Consider the following 23,978-nt stretch of genomic DNA (forward strand, 5'->3'; position numbering starts at 1 on the left):
GTAGGTTCTGCAGAACTCACTAAATCATAAAGTCAAATAATGGTTTATTCTCCATTAAGGTAATAACGGGTTGTCACCGCATGGTGACGCCATCGGTCATGTTCATATACAGCTTTTATATATATTTTGCAATAATTGTAAATGTATTTTAACATTATTTTTCTATTTTATTCCAGGATTTCAATTTGAAATATTTATTTTTGGTAAAATTTGGGTTTGGAAATTTTCTTTGCAAAACAATAAAACTGCAAATGAATGAATAAAAATGTGTTTAGAGTAAATAAAAAAAAAAGTAAAACCGTAAAATTATTAAAATGTGTCAAATCCAAAGGTTGTTTCCATTTCATTTGTTGCTCATAAATCGCTTGTTGACCCTCTGGTTTTCTGCATCTTAAACTGACCAATCACTGACCAGCAGGATTGCCATAAAAGGTAAACTATGCTTTAAAGCCCGCCCCTCTTTGTCAACTGGACCAATGAGAGCCCTCCGTGCGATACGGCTGCCGGTTGATCCGCTGACAGGTGATGGAGGAGCACCGGGTGTTTCCGCGGTGTTGTGGCCGTGTTAGAGGTGAGGGCAGCCCGCTGTGACGGGCGCAGGCCGGGCGGTGTGTGCGTGAAGCCGTCGGTGCGGTTAGAAACCCGCACAAAGCTCTGTTATAGTCCGCAGAGATCCGGAAAGCCTGCGTCGCATAGTAACAGCGGGACTTCTGAAAAGACCTTCAAAATAAAGCGCATGTATTTTTTTTTCTGCTCACATATAGTTGGCTTCTATGTCGCTAGTGCTTAATTTAAAGACGCTAATCGTGACTCAGTGGATAGTTAAAGTATGTTATAGTGTTTGTTTGCGTTCAGGGCTTCACACACTGAGGCTAAGTCACCGTCAGGCTTTTATTTTGAAGCGCTAAGTGATGCAGTGATGGCGGTCAATGCTGGTCAGTTTGACTCACAGAAGAAGAAGAAGGTCTGAAGTTACAAAGCCCTCAGACCTCCACACAGACCATCCAGCTCCGGACCAGGACCGACCTCCAGGAGCCTGTGAGCCCGCACACAGAGTCCTGAGCCCGGGCTGTGGACGCGCTGAGGGCCGGGGGCACAGCTGGGTGAGTTTCAACCGCTTTATTACTCATTCTATACTCACTTATCATCTCTTATCTCTCACTAAATGGTTCTAAAATATACATGTTCTTGTGTTTTATTTGACTGATCTGAGCTCATGTATTAATATGATTTAAAAAGATAAATTTAATCCTAAAATGTCTCAGTTTTGATCTTCACCTCATGTTGACTTTGATCTTTCTCCACTAAACTCATCTTGACAATTGTTCTTTGTTGACTCACTGACTTGTTTCTTTCATTCTTTATCATATCTTGACTTTTCTGATCTTATGCCCTAAACCAGGGGTGTTAAACTCATTTTAGTGACTTCAGGGGCCAAATAATGAGCAGTTTGATTTCCACAGATTTTATGTTATTTATTGTGCCCTAGTTTACATTTCTACGTATACATAACATACAAAATATGTAAGAAACAGACAATATCCAAGCAATAAGTGACAGATATCAGTTCCAACAGGATCTATACTTTACATTTCCTAGAGTTTGACCCATTTCTATTAAATTAAGGGAAATATGTAACAATATAGAAGAAAATTAAAGGATTTTGTAAGAAATTTGTTTTTTTTTCTAACATTTTAACATAAAAAATGACTGCAATCATGTGATATAAGTGCCAGGAAAAACTGTGAGAGCCTGCAAATAATGAGTTTCATTTACACAGTGATTCATGTTCTGTCATTTTTTACTTTCTCCTGTGGACTGAATTGGATGTGATGTTAATCTGTCGTCTGTGCCAAAAGATGGTAGTCAACATGAGGTTTACCATGTGAGAGTGGGTGGGAGCTTTGGGACACATCATCAGTCGTGCTTCTTTAAATCAGGGGGTGTTTTGGCCTTTTTAACACCAGACACCCCATCAATGGTGGCCAGCTACAGGGTGATCAAGCCTGAGCTTCCCACTCTCGTATCTGCAGCTTTGGGCCAGAATCAGAATCAGAAAAACTTCATTTATCCCCATGGGGTAAGACAAAGAGTGGCATATCAAGAAAATTAAAGAAACAATAAAAAAAAAAATCTGTCATTTTATTTTTTTTCTTTATTTTTTGTATATATTTTAAAATCTTTCTACTGTTAGTTTACACCGTGGCTCAGAAATAAAAGTTTGTTAAATTTTTCTGTATATCCAGCACAAGTTGAAAAATTGACAATAAAGATGATTTTGACTTGACTTTGAATAATAAATGAAAACAACAACATTAATAATAATAATTATACACACACACATGCAGAAAACAAGTAGGTTGTAAGGTAAACTGAATAACAAGGTGCAAATTAATGATAAGGTGCCAAATGCATTTGTATAAGTAAAAAATTAAAATAACTAGGCAAGACCTGTATTTGGTAATTGAAAATTGGCAAAAATTACAACCTGTATCTGGATTTATTGACAAGTTTGTTACATTTATAGGAAAAGGGTAATTATTTAATTTTTTTGTGACGTCATGAACTTTGACCCCTACCAATCTTTTTACTGGTAGGTTGTACAGCTTCAGTCCAGCAAAATAAAATACTCCACTTGAGATGAGCTTTTCATAAATGTAAACATCAAACTTGTATGATAAATATTCGTAGAGATTTGAAAAATTGTGTTTTTTTGACAAGTATTAGTATTAGTATTAGAACAACAAGGTCAGTTCCTTAGTTTGTGTTTTATACTGAAGACATTTGGGTTCAGATCAAAACGTGAATATGAGACAAGTTCAGAATTACAGCTTTTATTTCATGGTATTTACATCTAGACGTGTTAAACAACTCAGGACAGAACACCTTTTGTTTGACCACACCCACTTTTCAAGTGAGCAAAAGCATTGGAACATGTGACTGATGGTGTTTCGAGATGCTCAGGTGTTTCCTTTTCGATTGATTACTTAAACATTAATAGTTCTTGTTTCTAACTTTGGGTTTCACCAGTGAAAACTACATTTGTTGTTAAGCAAACATGAAGACCATAGAGCTGTCTATGGGAGAAAAACAAAGCATTTTGAAGCTGAGAGAAGAAAAAAATGATCAGAGCTACTACTCAAACATTGGGCGTAGACAATACAACAATTTGGAATGTCCTGAAAAAGAAAGAAACTACTGGTGAACTGAGCAACAGACATGGAACAGGTCGACCAACGGTATCAGCAGCAGTTGATGACAGAAACATTGTGAGAACTGTGAAGAAACACCTAAAGACAACAGTCAGTGACATCACTCCACCTCCACAGGGCAGGGATGAAGGTATCACAATCCACTGTTAGAAGAAGACTTGGAGAGAAGAAATATAGAGACCATACCACTAGATGCAAACCACTCATCAGCAAAAAGAATCAGAAGACCATTTTGGATTTAGCAAAGACGTAGAGATGATCCACAAAAGTTTAGGAATAAAGTTTAATGAACTGATGAGACCAAGATGAAGCTCTACCAAAGTGATGGAAAGACCAAAGTATGGAGAAAGAAAGGATCTGTTTATGATCCAAAACACACAAGCTCATCTGTGAAGCATGGTGGAGGTAATATCATGGCTTGGGCTTACATGGCTGCTTCTGCAACAGCCTCACTAGTCTTTATTGATGATGTCACTAATGATGGTAGCAGCAGAATGAATTCTGAAGTCTACAAAACCATTTTGTCTGTAAAGTTACAGAAAAATACATCCAAACTAATCAGGAGAAGTTTCATCATCCAACATGACAAAGACCCAAAACACACACTGTCAACACAACAAAGGACTTCATCAGAGGGAGAAGTAGAAGGTCTTAGACTGACCAATCACTGGACCTTCACCCAATAGAACATTTTAGATCCCGAAGAGGAGAAACCTCCAGAAACAAAGAAGAAGTGAAAGAAGCTGCAGTAAAGGTCTGGAAAACATTTCCAGCAACCTGTGGTTCTGGGGCCTAATGTGGCCCTTTGACTCTTATACAATGGCTCCCTATAGCTTTAAAAAAAACTATTAAAATAAATAGTTATTTTTTACAGATTCGATTAATGACAAATAAAATCATGATATAACAATTTATTAATCTAAAATAAATCACGTTGTACAATGACTCAGCACATTCCTACAACATCTACAGACCATCAACTTTCCTCCACCTGTGACTAACCTTAAGTTTTAAATCCCTGGTAAGAAACTAAACCAACAAAAACACTATTTCTGGAAGAAAATACAGATTTTAATTGTGTGGGAACAGATTCATTTAACCACCAATGTACAGGTTAAATATGTATGTTTTATGTGTGGCAAGAAATGAGTAATTAGCATGTGTTGATCACATGATCATGTGTTATTATATTCATGTTACTTTTTATAGACTTTCATATACATTAACTATAAAAATCTACTTTATAAACATTGTGTTCATGTAAACTGAGATGTGTAAGAATTTGAAGATGAAGATACTGTTTTATTTATTGATGTTAATTTATTTTATTTTAAACTGTTTTTAAGTTTCCATTTACATGATCAATATAAATTAAATCAAACATTATTCTATATAATTGTAACTGTATATAATGTAATCCACTGTATTGTCTTCATAGAGAAGGTATTTATGGCTCCAGGAGGACTTTAATCCAGGTGAGATGAGGTTCAATGGTTCCTTGTAGAGTAAAGGTTACAGACCCCTGACCAGGGGAAGAGGGTTAGGAGACCCCACTATCAGAGCTGGACCCTCTGAATTTAATTCATGGTGAAACAATGCAGATGATAAGTTGGTTATGTTACTGTTAAATTAATTCATGTACAGAATAAATGTAACATGTTATGATTAAATGTTATTTAAAAAAATGTTACGTATTCTTTTAAAATGATATAAAATAAATGACCTGTTATTTCAACCACTGATTGTTGCAGAAAAATATATCTAGTCATTGTCAATCTTTACTTCATACAAAACTACTGTACGTTAGTTTAGTCAACTATTCATCAGCATGTATGTCTATGCTGTACCCCCCCCCCCGTGTGACTAATTTCTGTGCTGGTGTGACCAACTGAGAACGTTGGTGTAGAGCTCTGTGGAGTGATACCAGCAGCAGATGGACAAAGATAAAACTTTCAATAAATGAATAATAAAATGTCAGTAAGATGTTCTTACTGATAGAAAAGGAGTTGAGTTTCCTGAGAAGTTACACCCTCTGGTGACACCTCCTCACATCCCCTCATTGTTGAAGGAGAACTTCAGCTGCTGGTTGTGGAGGATGGAACCCAGGTATTTATATTCCTCAACAGTCTGGACATGGGAACCATGGACCATGGTGGTGATAGCCACAACCACTTCTCTACGGCTGTTAGAGAAGGTCACCACCATCTCCTTGGTTTTACTGATGTTCAGTATCACACCACTCTACAAACTGATGCAGGGAGGAACCGGACAGGAGAACCGTGTCATCAGCGAACTTCACCAGGTGACAGTTGGGTTGTGTGGACCTGCACTCATCAGTGGGGACGGCACACAACCCTGAGGGGAGCTGGTGGAGGTGGTGAGAAGATCTGAGAGGGTATTGGTGGTGATCTGGATTTATTGGGTTCTGGATCCAGAGTATGAGCTGACTGCTCATGTTGAAGTTCTGATGGAGTCTGTGAGCGAGGATGTGGAGATGCAAGGCTTTAAAGGAGGAGGAGCCTGGCAGACGTGTTGGTCAGCTCCAGGAGTTTGTGGATGGTGTCAATGATGAAGGCTTCATCATCATCATCACCACCACCACCACCACCACCTCTGTGACTTTGGTATGCAAACTGGAGCGGGTCGAGCTGTGAGTTGAATCAGAATATGTTTGATGAGCCTCTCCATGGCTTTCATTGGCCAGGAGGTCGTTCAGGGCAGTGGGGGGGCTCCACTTGAGAATGGGGTGATAGTGGAGTGTTTCTATAAATTGGAGACAATTCCAGTGCTGATGGAGGTCTGGAACAGGCTCTGTAAACACTCCCCAACTGCTCAGCACAGTTTGAGGACCCGCCCTCTGATGATGTCAGCACCAGATGCACTGCTGGCCTTTGATCTTTTAAGGGCCCTCACAATGTCTGTGGTGAGGAAGGTGATCGGGGCGGTCACTAGGGTTGAGGCTGGACCTGATACATGCTACCTGGGTGGAGTTGTTACTTTCAAATGTGGAGAAGAAGGAATTAAGGTAGTTAGGGAGAGATGCTGCCAGAGATGTGAACAGCTGCCATGTTCTTCAAACCCTGTGAACATTTCTCAGCTTGGCGATGTTAATCTCTTGACCTCTTTATTTATCTCCATCTCTGCCCCAGTGGGCGTGCACTGTAGCTGTTCCCACGCAATGTTCAAGTCAAACTACGTCACTTTGGGGCGCTGCCATCTTGCAATTTAGATGTTATTTGGAGCCAGAGTTTGCACAGAAGGGTCCAGCGAGAGGAGCCCAGGTAACATGCCCCGCCCATTTAGCATACTGCCCTGATGACTTACGCAGCCCTGCTTTGTCACAAACATAAAATTTAGGCCCCAGCGCCATGAGCTGGCCAAGTGCCTCTTGCTCTCGTAGTGAGGGAATGGGCGGAGCCTATGTGAATGCCACGTGCCCGTCAGTGACCAGGGACTTTTGTCATGTTGTAGGCATGCCCCTGCGATTTCCGAAAATGTATAGTTCTTGGTCCTCAAAAAGGGGGAAACATTGTTATTGGGTTGGAATACTATTTCTCTTTTTCGGAACCAACTCACCTACTTTTCACTCACTGAACCATTATGTAATGTCTCAAAAATTCAAACATAATTCAATCGCGCGCATCCATAATTTCTGGCTATTTCCGATTTTAAAAATTTTAACGTATTTCTCCAAAGGCGTTTCACTGACGGGGTTCAAAACCACTGGAGATCATCTAGAGAAGTTGGACATCCAAAGTGATCCATTTTGATAACTTTTACGGTGTTTGCAGGGCGGAGATGTTAATCTTGACCTATTTTTTTTTTTTTTTAAATGCTCCCATTTGCACATACGAAGTCGGATTTGCTTCAAATGTGACTCAGTTGTTAAACTCTCGGCTCTAAACCAGCTCAATGTAGAAATAGAGACATTGGCACGTTAGCGCCCCCTACAGAGTGAAGATAATTTAATAAATAAATAAGAAATGTCTGGAATTTTTCACAAACTTCTGTTTTGGTCTCTCGATCAAAAAAGTCAATTAGACACACTTTTTATTTTTTATTATGTTATTTTGTGTCGAGATTCTCTCCATTTTGTGTTAATAGGAAATTGGCCAAATCTTGAAAATTGTCTGCTCAAACTTTAACGCACTCTTCCTGGAAATATTACTACTATTACTATTACTGCTACTATTACTATTACTATTACTATTACTGCTACTATTACTATTACTATTACTATTACTGCTACTATTACTATTACTACTACTATTACTATTGCTATTACTGCTACTATTACTATTACTGCTACTATTACTATTACTACTACTATTACTACTACTATTACTATTGCTATTACTGCTACTATTACTATTACTACTACTATTACTATTACTACTACTATTACTACTACTATTACTATTGCTATTACTGCTACTATTACTGCTACTATTACTATTGCTATTACTGCTACTATTACTGCTGCTATTACTATTACTATTACTGCTACTATTACTATTACTATTACTTCTACTATTACTATTACTACTACTATCACTATTGCTACTACTGCTACTATTACTATTACTGCTACTATCACTATTACTGCTACTATTACTATTACTATTACTGCTACTATTACTATTACTGCTACTATTACTATTACTGCTACTATTACTATTAATGCTACTATTACTATTACTGCTACTATTACTATTAATGCTACTATTACTATTACTATTAATGCTACTATTACTATTAATGCTACTATTACTATTACTGCTACTATTACTATTGCTATTACGCTACTATTGCTATTACTGCTACTATTACTATTACTGCTACTATTACTATTACTGCTACTATTACTATTACTGCTACTATTACTATTACTGCTACTATTACTATTACTATTACTGCTACTATTACTATTACTGCTACTATTACTATTGCTATTACTGCTACTATTACTATTGCTATTACTGCTACTATTACTATTACTATTACTGCTACTATTACTATTACTGCTACTATTACTATTACTATTACTGCTACTATTACTATTGCTATTACTGCTACTATTACTATTGCTATTACTGCTACTATTACTATTACTATTACTGCTACTATTACTATTACTGCTACTATTACTATTGCTATTACTGCTACTATTACTATTGCTATTACTGCTACTATTACTATTGCTATTACTGCTACTATTACTATTACTATTACTGCTACTATTACTATTACTACTGTTGTGTATTGAATGAAAGGATAATCCCAGGAAATGACAAGTTTACTTCTGTATGTGTCAGAATAAAGGCTGTGGTTGACTACATTCTGACACCACATTCAGACTTAAATACATGTGTGGTAACAGGTGATTGACCTGATAGATGATAAAAGCAGCTCCCTGGCCACTCTGTACTCCATATTTGTTTTAAAATACAGGTGTAAGGTGTACAAAATATGAAGCTGGGAGTGCTCACCTAGATCACAGATAGTATGTTTTAGAACAGGTTTTCTTCAAGGTCCTTTTAGGGCATAACTTTGAGTTGAAAACAAGATAAAAAGTCCAAAGCACTCTGTTTGAAAGTTAAGCCTTTTTATTACACCAACGTGTTTTGACTCCAAGGAGTGTTCCTCTGGGCTTTGTATAAAACACCACAGGTGTAAGGTGTACTGTCCCCATAAGGAAACCCCTCCTTTAATGCCACTAGGACCTCTGTGAGGAGCAGTGTCAGGACCATCTCCTGATGTTGATGCTAGGCTTGGTCAGGACAGATCGGTTAGAACGGTTTACTGCAGAACTCATTTTGACGGCTCAAAAAAGACAAAACAATTGAGCATAAAAGTTAAATGGCGTCTCAGATTTCCTTCACAACGTAACTGCTATTCACAAAGAGAGCTACTGAAGACCCGCGGCTGTCAATCATTGTCATATACAGTATATTCCAACCTCAAATATCTTATTTAAAATAAAGTTCAGAGAAAAATGATCACTAGAACACAATGTAGAGTGATAATAACTAATGATCACGGCAGCGTTTAGCTTTGGCATAAAATAGTGTGGAAGCCTTTGATCTTTTCTTTTGATGTTCTCTCAGCAATTCTTTTTTGCTCGTTGAGTTACTCGTTTGATTTATTCCTCATTCTGTATTGACTTATCTGGACTTATCATAGCCAGACTTGTCTGATCTCATGTTCTAACGTTTATGATCTGTTCTGTGGTCGTGTGATCTATTTAGTCCCTTTGTAACCTACACTGCCTTAACTTAACTTAACTTAACTGGACGATGTTGTTGGGTAGTAGCTGATCTCGTCAACTCGTTCACTAATTCTTCCCTCTTTATTTTGTATTATTTGATCTTATGTTCTAACTTGATTAACTCATCCTTCCTTTTAGTGTGAGCTCATCCTGGATTTGGCTTATCTTATCTCTAACTTGATTGAACAGATTTTAGGTTAGTTCATCTGATCTTGAGCTGAACTTTACACTAATGCAATTGATTTGACAACATTTATGTTTTTTAAAAAAAAATGATTTAAATGATCCTGATGACATCATTCTAGACCACAATGATTAAACAAAAATAAAAGGACAAAGTATCAGAAGTTATCAATAATCTACGATATTTCAGACTCGCTGTAGCGCATACAAGCATGTGTCCTGTAACATCTCTGATTGGCCAGCAGCCAAGGAAGGCGTTTCTCGGAATTTCTGATTGGTGAACATATGTCACTCAAATGATGGAAAAAAAACCTCAGCATCAGAGGTTATGTTATCACAGTAGTGAAAACCTTAATATTTATGTGTTTAATGTTAATCATTCAGGCTTTAATCAGTGTGAAAAGTCCTAAAATCCTTTAATGTTTCTGTTCTTTATGAAATGTTTTATAAAAATACAATATATACTGTATATATATATATATATATATAACTATTCTGTGTTCCTGTGTCCCAGGTTCTCTGAGCAATGGAGGTGTGCTGAGTTCAATGACCGGTCCAAACTCCCCGAGCCGGCCCGGCTCCTCCCCCTCCTCCTCCTCGGCCCGCCTCAGCAGACACGGCCGTTCCAAGAGCTCCAGCGCCCACTGTCTGCTGCGCTGCAGCGCTAGGGACGAGTCCAAGACCGGGGGCGGTACCGGTACCAGAGAGGAGGAGGACAAGGACGGTGGCGTGGCCTTCTTCATCAACCGCTCAGGGTTCCCCATAGAGAGCCTCACCTGGGAGAGGATGTGGAGCCACGTGGCCTCAGTGCACCCTGAGGGACCAGACGTGGTGCAGCGGATACGCAACGCAGCTGGTCTTCCTAAGGTCAGACACCCACACACACACACTAACAAACCCACACATCAGTCATGGTGCAGCTCTAGTTATTTTATAACTACCCATGTTAAGGACTCGTTTCCGGGGCCAGACTGTGAGCTTAACCGACCGGCTCAGGCCCTCAGACCTTAGGTTGAAACCCTCTGTATGAGTCTAACTTCAGGCGCTTTGTGCAACCTGACACCTGCGTCTGTTCAACAGTTAATTCACACACCACAGGTAGGATCACACAGGTGGTTACCACGGCAATGCTCATCACAACACTAACGGACCAGTTACCGCACGGACACACACACACTATCACACACATGCTATCACACGCACGCTATCACACACACACTATCACACACACACTATCACACGCACACTATCACATGCACACAAACTCACAGCACAAAGCCCAGCTGTGTGTTGTTAGTGTGTCCTCATTATTAATCCCTGTGAACCAATCACAGCAGGAGATAATCCCTAGACAACAAAAGAAGGAGGAGCCAAACTGCTCAGAGCAAATTGTACCAACTCAGAATCAGGAATACAATGGTGTAATTTACATTAGCTCAGCCAGCGCCGCTACATGCTAACCTAATCTAAACATGTGGGACTGGTGGCTACATGCTAAGCTAACCAAACATGTGGGACTGGTGGCTACATGCTAAGCTAACCAAACATGTGGGACTGGTGGCAGGGCTGCCAAGTTTCATAAAATAACAATAGTGAGACTTTAGTGAAATGATACGTTCCAGCGAAAGAAAAAAAAAGTGTTTTTTTTTAACGTGACTTTGTCCTGTTTTAACGTTGATTTCTACCTTCAGAATGATGTCATCACCTCCATACCAGCAGCTCTCCCTGCACTGTGGCCTCTTAATGCTAGTTTTAATCAACCACAAATTAATACATTTATTAGTTAATATTTCATATCAACAACTGTCCATCATTTATCTGGGGACATGTCTCATGTTGTAGGTGTTTATCACAGATGTTGATGATGACAGAGGCTCCCACTTAAAACACTGTGGCCCAAGGCAGTGCTACCTTTACCTCAGCTCTCCTTGTCTGCAACAGAAAGGACGTCATTAAAAAGATCATCATGTAAAAAACATTCAAACATCAAGTCATTTTTCATTGAATCAATGTCTATAGAAATACACTATTACATACAATAATAATCATAAGAACAGTTCAAATGAACATTAGATTATGTATTTATGATGATATAACCTACAAGTGTAATTCAGCTACTACCAGTGTTCATAACACTGGTAGTAGCTGAATAAGAGTTTTAATTCATTTAAGTTAATGTCTAACACAGACATACACATGTAGGAGTGGGTGATATGGGGAAAAATCATATCACAATTTTTTTCATTCAAATAATTTAGACTATTTTAAAGTTATTTACCAATAAAACAAACCAATCCACTTACTTTAAATCATGGCCCTAAATGGAAAAAAGAATAAAATATAATTTAAGATGAGATCATTTTCAAATATGTATTTAAATTGTATGTAAGAAATTTATCAAACTGGTTCTAAGTATAATTAACATCAAACTAAAGGTCTGACATCTTCTTATAGTCACAGTGTTTTTACATTGTTTAACTAAAGTAGTGTAGCATTAGCATTAGCAACACTTGCTACATAACAAGTCAGTATATCAGTGATTTCTATTAGTTATTGAGGTAACACACTCATATTAATAAAATCATACTTTAAACAGTGTTTGAACGCCTCATTTCACACAGTTTAGACAATCATATCCTTTACAAGATAAAACGTTACTGCTTTGGTTACATTAGGCCTGGGTGATATGGACCAATATTCATATCTATATATTTTTACTCTAAATGACAATAGGTGATATAAACCATTTATTTTTTATCAATAGTTTTACAATAAAAACAATAATGGGTCAAAGTCAGTGGAGCCACAAATACCCTTTTATTAATCACTAGCAGCACAATAACTACATTTGGACTTTTTCCTTCATCAAGGCTGAAATGTGATTAAATGATGTAGTGATGATTTTTTTCAGGGCAGCTCTGAGTTGTTGAAAGTAGTTTTTAAAGTAAATCACATTCAGGACACTGTCTCTTTAAGAATGACTCAGCAGCAGCTCTGCTACACAGAGAGTTAGTTAGAGAAGAAACACACACACACACACACACACACACACAGCAATACAATCAGTAGGGATGTAACGATTCACTCAACTCCCGATACAATTCGATTCACGATACTGGGTTCATGATACGATTCTCTCATGATTTATTTTTCAAAATGGGACTGTAGACAAATGATGACTGAAAAACATTCCTTTTTTTTTGGGAAAAAAACTAGAAAATACTCTACTATTTTCCTTTTATTTTTCATTGTCAAAGGAATCCTTTGATAAATATTCAAAACAATGCAATTTAACTAAAAATAAACCTGGAATGAAATAAATAAAGGAATAATACAAATGAAGAAGCATATTAATTTAAATTCTTGTTCTATAGTAAACAATGCAAAACTGCATAATAGTTCTTTTTCTTTTTAAAAGTGCAACTGAAAATGTATTTTGTGCCTTAACAATTGCACTTGAAAAAAAACAACTAAAAAAAACAGTCATTTCACTGTATTTAGGTCAGATATTTGTTTGGACCAGCAGAGGGCGCTGGTAACCCAGTGGTCGGTTGGCATGCAGATATCTTGCAGTGAAGAAGAGATGCTATGCTAGCAGACAGAGCTAATAGAAAAACGTGATTTTTACAGATATTCACATAATATTACAAATATTCTTTGGTGCTAAAGGGGTACAGAATCATTTATGAACATGTTTAAAAGTAGGAGGCGGCCAGAAAGGAAGTATTAGCAGATTCCGCCTGCTGCCAACACTTCTGGTAAAGTACTGCGATTAAATTTTCACAGTATCGATGTGAATCTTTATACCTATGAATTGATTTTTAACTGCCTTACGATTAATCGTTACATATCTAATAAACAGTGAACAAAATTAGGTTATTACATACCATCTCAGACAGAGTCTGTCCTCTAGAAACACTTTCTTTCTGAATGCATGTCAACAACTCAGTGTGTGTTGTGTGAGGTGTCTGGAGACGGCTCATCAAGACCCGCCTTATGTTGCTTCTGATTGGTTTATTATTGTGTGATGCCTGCCGTGGTTGGTTAGATTTAGGCACAAGGAGACAGGGATTGGTCTGTGATTGGCCATGAGGACCAAAGTTCATTATCATGAAAAAATATTGAATGGGGAAATATAAGCGTGAGAAATGTCAGGTGTGGCGTGAGAATGGGTCAGTTTGCATGACTGTCACACTCAAAGCGTGACACTTGGTAGCTCTGTGCTAAGCTAACCCAAACATGTGGGACTGGTGGCTACATGCTAAGCTAACCAAACATGTGGACTCGTCTCTATGTAGTTCCTTCAGTCTCTGAGAAAGAAGAACATTTAGCGTATGTAATATGTAAAACACAGATTCATTTTTAGGTTTTCTTCTCTCACACGTTAAATATACACAACATGTTTGGAAGAAGGAATAATAAACTCAGTGAAACATGTGGAGGAGACGTTTTATTCCTCTCAGCGTGACTCGATTAGTGAGGAATGAGAAAAGATGAACGATCAGCAGCACAGTGAGAGTCAGGACCAGCAGCTGTCTCAGTGTGAGGAAAGCAGCTTCATGTGTGCGTGTGTGCGTGTGTGTTTGGCTGCAGTTCTCTTTAATCGTCTTTAATGGAGGATCATGATTCCTGTTTTTTCCAACTCACAGAGGATAAACAGTGGAGCTTGAAACAACACACGCACACACACACACACACACACACACACACACAGGGAGAACATGCAATCTGCCCCCAAGTCATGTGATCCTCTGAATACCTGTAGCTGTGATTTATCACCTGTTCCTGTTTGTTCCCATAGACACTAAAGATAGAGGAGACAGCTGCTCATAGGAATAGAAGCATCAGCAGCTGTGTGTGTGCGTGTGTGCGTGTGTGCGCGTGTGCGTGTGTGGACAGTGAACAGTAAAGTGTTCCCTGTCAGAGGAAATTACCTCCTTCCTTCCTGACTGTATCACTACTGCTCAGCGTTTCCTCCCTCTGTGTGTGTGTGTGTGTGTGTGTGTGTGTGTGTGTGTGTGTGTGTGTGTGTGTGTGTGTGTGTGTGTGTGTGTGTGTGTGTGTGTGTGTGTGTGTGTGTGTGTGTGTGTGTGTGTGTGTGTGTGTGTGTGTGTGTGTGTGTGTGTGTGTGTGTGTGTGTGTGTGTGTGTGTGTGTGTGTGTGTGTGTGTGTGTGTGTGTGTGTGTGTGTGTGTGTGTGCGCGCGAACTACAGATGATCACTTAATAAGCATCTCTTTAAGAAACAAATGTTTCCATAAATAAAGTGTAGAAGTGTTTTGCATGTGATTTTGTTGTGACTGTGTGTGTCCCTAAGGCGTGTGTGTGTGTGTGTCCCTGAGGCGTGTGTGTAAACTGTGTGTGTGTGTGTGTTTGTGGCCCTGCAGCATCCTGTGCCTTCAATCCCGACCTTCAAACCCTCCATGAGTGGCTCTGATTGGCTGCAGGCGATTCAGAACTACATGAAGGCTCTGCAGTATCTTTTAACACTATTGTTCTCAACCTTGGGGTCAGGATCCCATTTGGGGTCACGAGACACTGGGAGGGGGTCTCCAGATCCCTTCAAGAAACTAAGAATATTTTCTGAACAATTTCAGCCCATTTTTGTTTATTTTTACCATTTTTCTACAACTCACCATATTTTAACATATTTTCATCACTTTTTCTTGCCATATTTTTGCTCCTTTTAATGTATTTTTGATACATTTCTGACACTTCTACATAACATTTTAATGACTTTTCATGTTCATCACTTATAAACCCTTTCTACCACTTTTACACCTAATGTCACATATATTGACCCATTATTGTCACTTTTAACCTCTTTTCACCAGATTTCATGATTATTTTTGCCAGTTTATAGTAATTGTTCCAATATTAACACTTTGAATCAGAATATGTTTCATTCACCAAGTACAGTTAAAAACAATACAAGGAATTTAATTTAACTTAGTGGATGGTGTGAACAAAAAACAAACCAGAAACACTTAATATTAAAACACAAACTATTTCATTTACTGATGACATCATCTAGGAAAGATATAGATTTATATCTGATGGACTGATTTATAGTCAGCTGATGAAGCGTGTTGATCCGTGTGCACGGACGGGGGAAGTCATTAATTAATTCATTAATTAACTAATTAATTAATTCATATCCTGGGGCTGACATTATCAGCAGGAACACATTAACAGTATCAGCAGCTTCCTGTCTGAGTTCTATTATTACTGTCTTTACTGTAACATTCGGTCATGACCCAAAGTTCATGACCATAGGTGAGGGTTGGAACGCAGACCGACCTGTAAATCGAGAGCTTAGCTTTTTGGCTCAGCTCCCTTTTTACAATGACGGACCGGTGCAGACTCCGCATCACTGCAGACGCCGCACCAATCCCCTGTTGATCTCTAGCTCTATCCTTCCCTCACTCGTGAACAAGACCCCGAGGTACTTGAACTCCTCCACCTGGGGCAGAACCTCATCTCCAACCCGGAGAAGGCACTCCACCTTTTTCCGGTCGAGAACCATGGACTCGGATTTGGAGGTGCTGATACTCATTCCGGCCGCTTCACACTCGGCTGCGAACTGATCCAGTGAGAGTTGAAGGTCACGGTATGTTGGAGCCAACAGGACCACATCATCTGCAAAAAGCAGTGATGCAATACTGAGGCCCCCGAACCGGACCCCCTCAACGCCCTGACTGTGCCTAGAAATTCTGCCCATAAAAGTTATGAACAGAATCGGTGACAAAGGGCAGCCCTGGCGGAGTCCAACCCTCACCGGAAATGATTTCGACTTACTGCCGGCAATGCGGACCAGACTCTGACTCCGGTCATACAGGGAACAAACAGCTCCTATCAGGAGGTTCGATACCCCATACTCCAGGAGGACCCCCCACAGGAATCCCCGAGGGACACGGTCAAATGCCTTTTCCAGGTCCACAAAACACATGTGGACTGGTTGCGCAAATTCCCATGACCCCTCAAGGACCCTGCTGAGGGTGTAGAGCTGGTCCACAGTTCCACAGCCAGGACGAAAACCACATTGCTCCTCCTGAATCCGAGGTTCAACTATCCGGCGGACCCTCCTCTCCAGTACCCCTTAATAGACCTTACCGGGGAGGCTGAGGAGTGTGATCCCTCTATAATTGGAACACACCCTCCGGTCCCCCTTCTTAAAAAGGGGGACCACCACCCCGGTCTGCCAATCCAGAGGCACTGCCCCCGATGTCCATGCGATGTTGCAGAGTCGTGTCAGCTATGACAGCCCCACAACATCCAGGGCCTTGAGGAACTCCGGGCGGATCTCATCCACCCCCGGAGCCCTGCCACCGAGGAGCTTTTTAACCACCTCGGCAACCTCAGCCCCAGAGATAGGAGAGCCCACTCTCGGGTCCCCGGGCCCTGCTTCCTGATTGGAAGGCGTGTTGGTGGGATTGAGGAGGTCTTCGAAGTATTCCCCCCACCGATCCACAACGTCTCGAGTCGAGGTCAGCAGCGCACCATCCGCACCATACATAGTGTTGACGATGCACTGCTTCCCCCTCCTGAGACGCCGGATGGTGGTCCAGAATCTCTTCGAAGCAGTCCGGAAGTTGTTCTCCGTGGCCTCACCAAACTCCTGCCATGTCCGGGCTTTTGCCTCGGCGACCGCCGTGGCTGCACTCCGCTTGGCCCGTCGGTACCTGTCTGCTGCTTCTGGAGTCCGTCAGGCCAAAAAGGCCCGGTAGGACGGCATCCCTCACCCCCCGGTGTCCACCAACGGGTTTGGGTATTGCCGCCACGACAGGCACCGACTACCTTGCGGCCACAGCACCGATCAGCCGCCTCAGCAACAGAGGCATGGAACATGGCCCACTCGGACTCAATGTCCCCCGCCTCCTCCGAGACATGGTTGAAGTTTTCCCGGAGGTGGGAGTTGAAGCTCCTTCTGACGGGAGACTCTGCCAGGCATTCCCCGCAGACCCACACTATACGTTTGGGTCTGCCAGGTCTAACCGGCATCCTCCCCCGCCATCGGAGCAAACTCACCACCAGGTGGTGATCAGTTGACAGCTCCGCCCCTCTCTTTACCCGAGTGTCCAAGACATGCGGCCGCAAGTCCGATGACATGACTACGAAGTTGATCATCGAACTGCAGCCTATGGTGTCCTGGTGCCAAGTGCACATATGGACACCCTTATGCTTGAACATGGTGTTTGTTATGGACAATCTGTGACGAGCACAGAAGTCCAACAACTAAACACCGCTCGGTACGTTGGAGTTTACCCCGGTAGACGAGAGGGTAGCCTCCCTCCGCCTTCGGGTGGGGGGACGGATCCTGACTGTTGTTTGTGCCTATAGGCCAAACAGCAGCTCGGAGTATCCACCCTTCTTGGATTCCTTAGAAGGAGTACTGGAGAGTGCTCCTTCTGGGGATTCCCTCGTTCTGCTGGGGGACTTCAACGCTCACGTTGGCAGCGACAGTGAGACCTGGAGGGGCGTGATTGGGAGGAACGGCCCCCCTGATCGGAACCCGAGCGGTGTTTTGTTGTTGGACTTCTGTGATTGGACTTATATTAATTATATTTATTTAAGATCATGAACTGTTCCTCCATTCATTGTGAAGATGCTCAGTCTGACAGTTCTCTCCATTGATTGGTCAGATGCTGTAATCTCCACCCCTTTTATGTGCACGCCCACGTAGCGAGGCTGTAAACACTTGGTTTAAATTAGCGTGTTGTGATCAACATTCATAGTACAGCTCCTGTCTGACAGAGAATGTTTGGTTAGATAAAGCTAACGTAGATTCATCTAATCTAGATTTATAACATAGACTCTTTGTGTCAGTTGTTGTGTTAACATCCTCTCAGATATAATCACACTGGAACTCAGTTCTTTGAAATTAAGAAGAGTCGACCGCTCTGTGGGTGAGTGAGAACACACACTTATTATCACTGTGTTCTGTTCATACAGATGTTAAACATCAGCTGTCCCTCTTCCTCTTCCTCTTCCTCTTCCTCTTCCAGATTGATGGAAACTGCACGAGAAATGATCCGAGAGTCTTTGCCCATCAAATGTCTGGAGGCTGTGATCCTGGGGATGTATCCTTCCTTACACCATTGATTCTATAACCCCACCCCCCAAAAAAAAATATTATAATCCTGACAAATAACACATTTTCAAATGTATTACATTAATTGGGAACAATTAACATCTTATTTCATAGTGAATTAAAACTCAAAAACTAAATTAATCACCTGAATAAAAATAAATGTAAAAGTTCAGGAGAAAAAAAGGAAATTTAGTGAAAAAATGAAATAAAGTGACAGAAAAAAATGAAATTCATATTTCATAAGAAATCTGAAACTAAATTAAACTAATCACCTGCATGAAAAAACAAATGTAAAAGTGCCATCGTCGAAAATACAGCAAATAATGAAACATTGTTTAAAAAGGAATTTCAGTAAGTTTGTTTATTGTTGCGTTCCACTTTACATGCAGATGTAAAAATCATTATTTTTACACTTTATTTCCATGTTATATTTTAGTTCATGATTCATATCTAATGCTGTCTAATCATTTAATGCTTTTTCTTGTAGTGTAAATGAAGAAAAGTTGATGATGATGTTATTGTGTTATTCTCTCTGAAAACACACCTCCAGTGTTTCTCAGATTGATTCACGTATTTTTGAGTAATTTTTAAATCTGCTGCTAGCAGCCATTTTCCTGCTGTTATGCGCGAGGGGACGAGGCCCCTCCCCCTCCCATGTTCTCTTCCTTAGTTCAGCCCACAACACCCGCCTCTGCAGATGTAGCTTTTAATTGACTTATTTTAAATACTTTTCTAAGAAGCCCATGGCTTATGTTGTCTGTGCTCATTCATGTACGCATTAATAAAAATAAAAACATTTTTTTAATTTGCTCCCCTCCTTTTCACTGTCTGTAGAGCCCAGGCAGGAGCCCCTCCCACCTACTATGGAGCTACAGAGAGATATTTATTGTCCCTCCTACCAGGGCAAAAATAAAGTGGTTACCTTATTGAACTAGTAACCCCTAAGTCTAGTGACTGCCCTCTCTCTCCTCTGTCGGCTCTGACACACACACACACACACACAGTGGGAGTTCCAGCATTGTGTTAGCATTCCTCACTTTGATAACCACTCTAATGCAATAATACAATATTCCATGTTTGAAGGGGGCGTGTTCATGGGCGTGTCAGAGAGGGAAGGAGTTTCTTAAAGAGACAAAGCCGAAAATCAAAGCGTCATGAACAGTTAGCTACAGAGGGAAATGTCTTTAAGTTATTTTTTATATTTGCTGCATTTTCCAAACAATTGTGAGTAGCATAGTTATTTCTAGAATGCTACTATGTGCCTGAAAAAAACATGTTACTCCCCCTTTAAGAAGACTGGCCTGAACTTGAGAATGTTCTCCTGTTTGTCACACCCCACCAGTCATACTGTGACCTCAGCCCTGGATAATATAATACAAACTCTGTCACACATTCTATACAAAATAAGATATTCATTAACATATTTAAGTGCAATGACAGCGCTGGATACAGATGCCTCTGAGGAGTTAAGCAGCTGAGTGTAGAGACAGTTTACCTTCCATTTTTCTTCTTGGGCCATGCCGTTCTGCTCCATTCCCTTTGAGAAGCACTGTTTAACACACACAGCTGTCAGAAACCCCGCCCACATCAGTTTGTGACCTACAGGTAAAAGGGAGTGTAGGCCTCAGCGAGAATTGAACTCGCGACCCCTGGTTTACAAGACCAGTGCTCTAACCTCTGAAGCCATGTGTGTGTGTTTGTTTAACTGTCACACTCATCAAATAGATGAGGTCATAACATTCTGCTCACACACACCGTTAATCACGCACACACACTAAATTATCCATTTCTCATAAATTATTCATCAGATCAAACTAAACATTTACAGTGTGAATAATTAATGAATAATGACCTAAATGCGTGGGAATGTCCTGAACATGTTTTGAATTGACCTGTAATGAAGTCTATAGAGGACCAGGGTAGTGACGTGAACTTGTTGATTTTGGGGTTCACTCAGAGCATCTCCAGTGTAATTCTCTGCCCTGCCACTAGGGGGCGTGTTCTCCATGTTGTCCTTGTTCTCCTTCAGTCCGTCCCTCAGATATCTGACCAATGGGCTGACGTCTGTGGAGCGTTTCCCCATCAGCTTTAAGACCCAGTTCTCTGGCCACTGTTTCCACCACGTGGTTCTCGGGGTGTGCTGTAACGGACGCTACGGAACGCTGGGAATGAGCCGCCGTCAGGACTTGATGGACAAACCGCTGAGTCATCGCACGCTGGGAGAGCTGGTGTCAGAGTTTGAGAAGTCCTACGCACGCTACCAGCACACGCTCAAAAAGGTTAGCATTAGCATATCACAGTAATAGTACTACAGTACAGTATTAATAATGCGTGTGTGTCTCCAGGTGAAGATCGGTCTGTACGTACCTCATGACCCTCACGTTTTCCAACCAATCGAGTGGAAGCATTTGGTTCTAAACTCAACACGACTCTCAGCAGCAGAGATGAAGAAAGAGCTGGAGAAACATGGCAGAGACATGAGGATGAAGGTAGGGGGCGGGGCATCAGACATGAGGATGAAGGTAGGGGGCGGGGCATCAGACATGAGGATGAAGGTAGGGGGCGGGGCATCAGACATGAGGATGAAGGTAGGGGGCGGGGCCACAGACATGAGGATGAAGGTAGGGGGCGGGGCATCAGACATGAGGATGAAGGTAGGGGGCGGGGCCACAAATACGAGGATGAAGGTAGGGGGCGGGGCCACAAATACGAGGATGAAGGTAGGGGGCGGGGCCACAAATACGAGGATGAAGGTAGGGGGCGGGGCCACAAATACGAGGATGAAGGTAGGGGGCGGGGCCACAGACATGAGGCTGAAGGTAGGGGGTGGGGCCACAGACATGAGGATGACGTTAGGGGCGGGGCCACAGACATGAGTATGACGGTAGAGGGCGGGGCCACAGACATGAGGCTGAAGGTAGGGGGCGGGGCCACAAACAATTAGTTTAAACTGGCAAAAATAAACACAAAATCTGGTGAAAAGAGGTTAAAAGTGACAATAATGGGTCAACATATGTGACATTAGGTGTAAAAGTGGTAGAAATGGTTTATAAGTGCTGAACATGTCTGAAAAGTGGAAGAAATGTAACAAAAATACATTAAAAGGAGCAAAAATATGGAAAGAAAAAGTGATGAAAATATGTTAAAATATGGTGAGTTTTTTGGTGGAGTTGTAGAAAAATGGTAAATATTTTTATATATTCTTAGTTTCTTGAAGGCATCTGGTGACCCCCCTCTGTGTCTGTGTCACTGTAAACACACACATCTGTGCAGTCGGTGTCACTTCCTGTTGTCCTTCCTCACAGCCTGTGATTACAGGAGTGTGTGTTACTGCTGAGTGTGTAACGTGTGTGTTTGTTTCAGATCCTGAAGTCGTCCAGCGCTCAGTCACCAATTAAAGAGCGCAGCAGAGGGAAGTCCCTGTCGCCACGACGACGAGCAAGCAGCCCTCAGCGAAGACGCAGAGACAAATCGTACGAACACACACACACGCTGAGTGACAAGTGTGTAATGTAAGCTGTCAGCTGTTTGGATGTAACATAATCTGACCACGGCAGCTGACACACACACACACACACACACACACACACACACACACTGTGATGACCTCTGTCAGCAGTTGTGTGAAAATCCTATTTTTCATACTTATATTAACCTGACTTCATTCCTAGAATGATCTGATTATTTTTTCTGAATATTTCACTGATCTGAGCTTATTTTAAAGACTAAGTACACCTGCCTTCTGCTGAGCTGCCACTAGGAGGGAAAATGGTGATGGTGCGTTCACACCAAACGTATCCAAAGCGTCGGGTTTACATTCATATATATATGTGTGTGTGTGTGTGTGTGTGTATATATATATATATATATATGTGTATATACATGGTGGACGTGCTTCTAGGGAGCGTCAGAAGTCCCACTGCACGTCCCACCCCTCCTTTGTGGCTGATGCTGGAGGTAGGATTGTTACATTTTTGGGGCGGCATTTTCGCGGTGCGCCGACCAATCAGGAGCAATCCCCAACCGTGACGTATCAGAATAATGAAAATAAAAACACTAACTGGAGACAGATGAACAGACTGGAATAGGGCGTCTGTAGTTATGGTCCTGGTAGGAGATGTGAGCGCTGATGCAGGTCAACAGGTCGTTAAACTGGGAACGGGGGAGACAGAAGTAAAGTGACTCTCGTCCAATCACAGCTCTGGTGAATCCAGAAATGGCGTAAATAAAGCCAAGTCACTCTCTGGATAATGTAGAGCCAATGAACAGGAGTCAGAGGGGGCGTGTTCAGAACTTTATTCTCCATCCACCCACACTTCTCTATAGTCCTCTGACATCACAGCACACACACTGAGTCACACCTAAATACATCTGATCAGAAACAAAACCTTCTCATCATCACAATGTTTCACCACTTCACAGTCACTGGGTGAATTATGAACGTAACTGATCATTATCAATATCATCTATTGTATGAACACCACCGGCAACAGAGAAGCCCCTCCCCTCGATGACGCTGGTGAGAAGCGTCTGTATTCAATGAGCACAAGCGTCCACCTACACACGTGAGGATTTTAACGTTTGAAACACGTTTGGTGTGAACGTACCATTAGACTAGGACCCAAATACACATGTATTTATATATTCAGCACAAAAAAAGTTTACTTACTCTGATCTTTTCTTTGATGACCTTATTTAATCTGATCTGATCTGATCTGTGTTCCAGTCCTGCGACGGTGGAGAGGAAACCTGCTGAGCTCAGCACTCTGAACGATGGTTACCAGATCAGAATTTGATCTGAATGAGGATGAAAACCAAACGGTTGGTTCAGCGTGAGAATAAAACGCTGATGGTAATGGAGGGTGATCAATGAGATCAAAGCACAAAGGAAGCCCCGCCCCTTTTATAATCCCTCCGATCTTCAATCAGTCTGACTCAAAGCTTTTGAATCAACGATAACGTCGATCAGTTATTGATTAATCACGTCATCAAACCTTTCACTGCAGCTACTTTGGAATTCAGATTTTAACTTTTTATTGTTTTTTCATTTTGTATTTTTTAAAGACCATATTTATGTTTGTTTAATTTACTCAATCGTTGGTTTGTTTTTATTTATTTTTCTATCTTGAAACAAAGGAATTTAAAATATCTGTGCTTTGGATTTATTTCACTTCAGTTTTTATGACAGGATTTATCACACACACACGCACACACACACACACACAC

At 41.1% G+C, this 23,978-nt stretch overlaps 1 protein-coding gene across 1 annotated transcript; it reads left to right on the forward strand.

Moving 5' to 3' along the window:
• The first annotated feature begins 491 nt into the window (after nt 1-491).
• Nucleotides 492-23,902, forward strand: vash2 (vasohibin 2). The gene is made up of 9 exons (XM_028440552.1): nt 492-1,103; nt 10,178-10,530; nt 15,049-15,137; nt 18,511-18,567; nt 18,667-18,741; nt 20,794-21,031; nt 21,098-21,241; nt 22,116-22,225; nt 23,479-23,902. Exons 2-9 carry the CDS (start codon nt 10,210-10,212, stop codon nt 23,546-23,548), a joined length of 1,104 nt encoding a protein of 367 aa, XP_028296353.1. The 5' UTR covers nt 492-1,103; nt 10,178-10,209; the 3' UTR covers nt 23,549-23,902.
• The last annotated feature ends 76 nt before the right edge of the window (nt 23,903-23,978 follow it).

Source organism: Gouania willdenowi (genome assembly GCF_900634775.1).
Source record: "Gouania willdenowi chromosome 24 unlocalized genomic scaffold, fGouWil2.1 scaffold_320_arrow_ctg1, whole genome shotgun sequence".
Taxonomy (NCBI): domain Eukaryota; kingdom Metazoa; phylum Chordata; class Actinopteri; order Blenniiformes; family Gobiesocidae; genus Gouania; species Gouania willdenowi.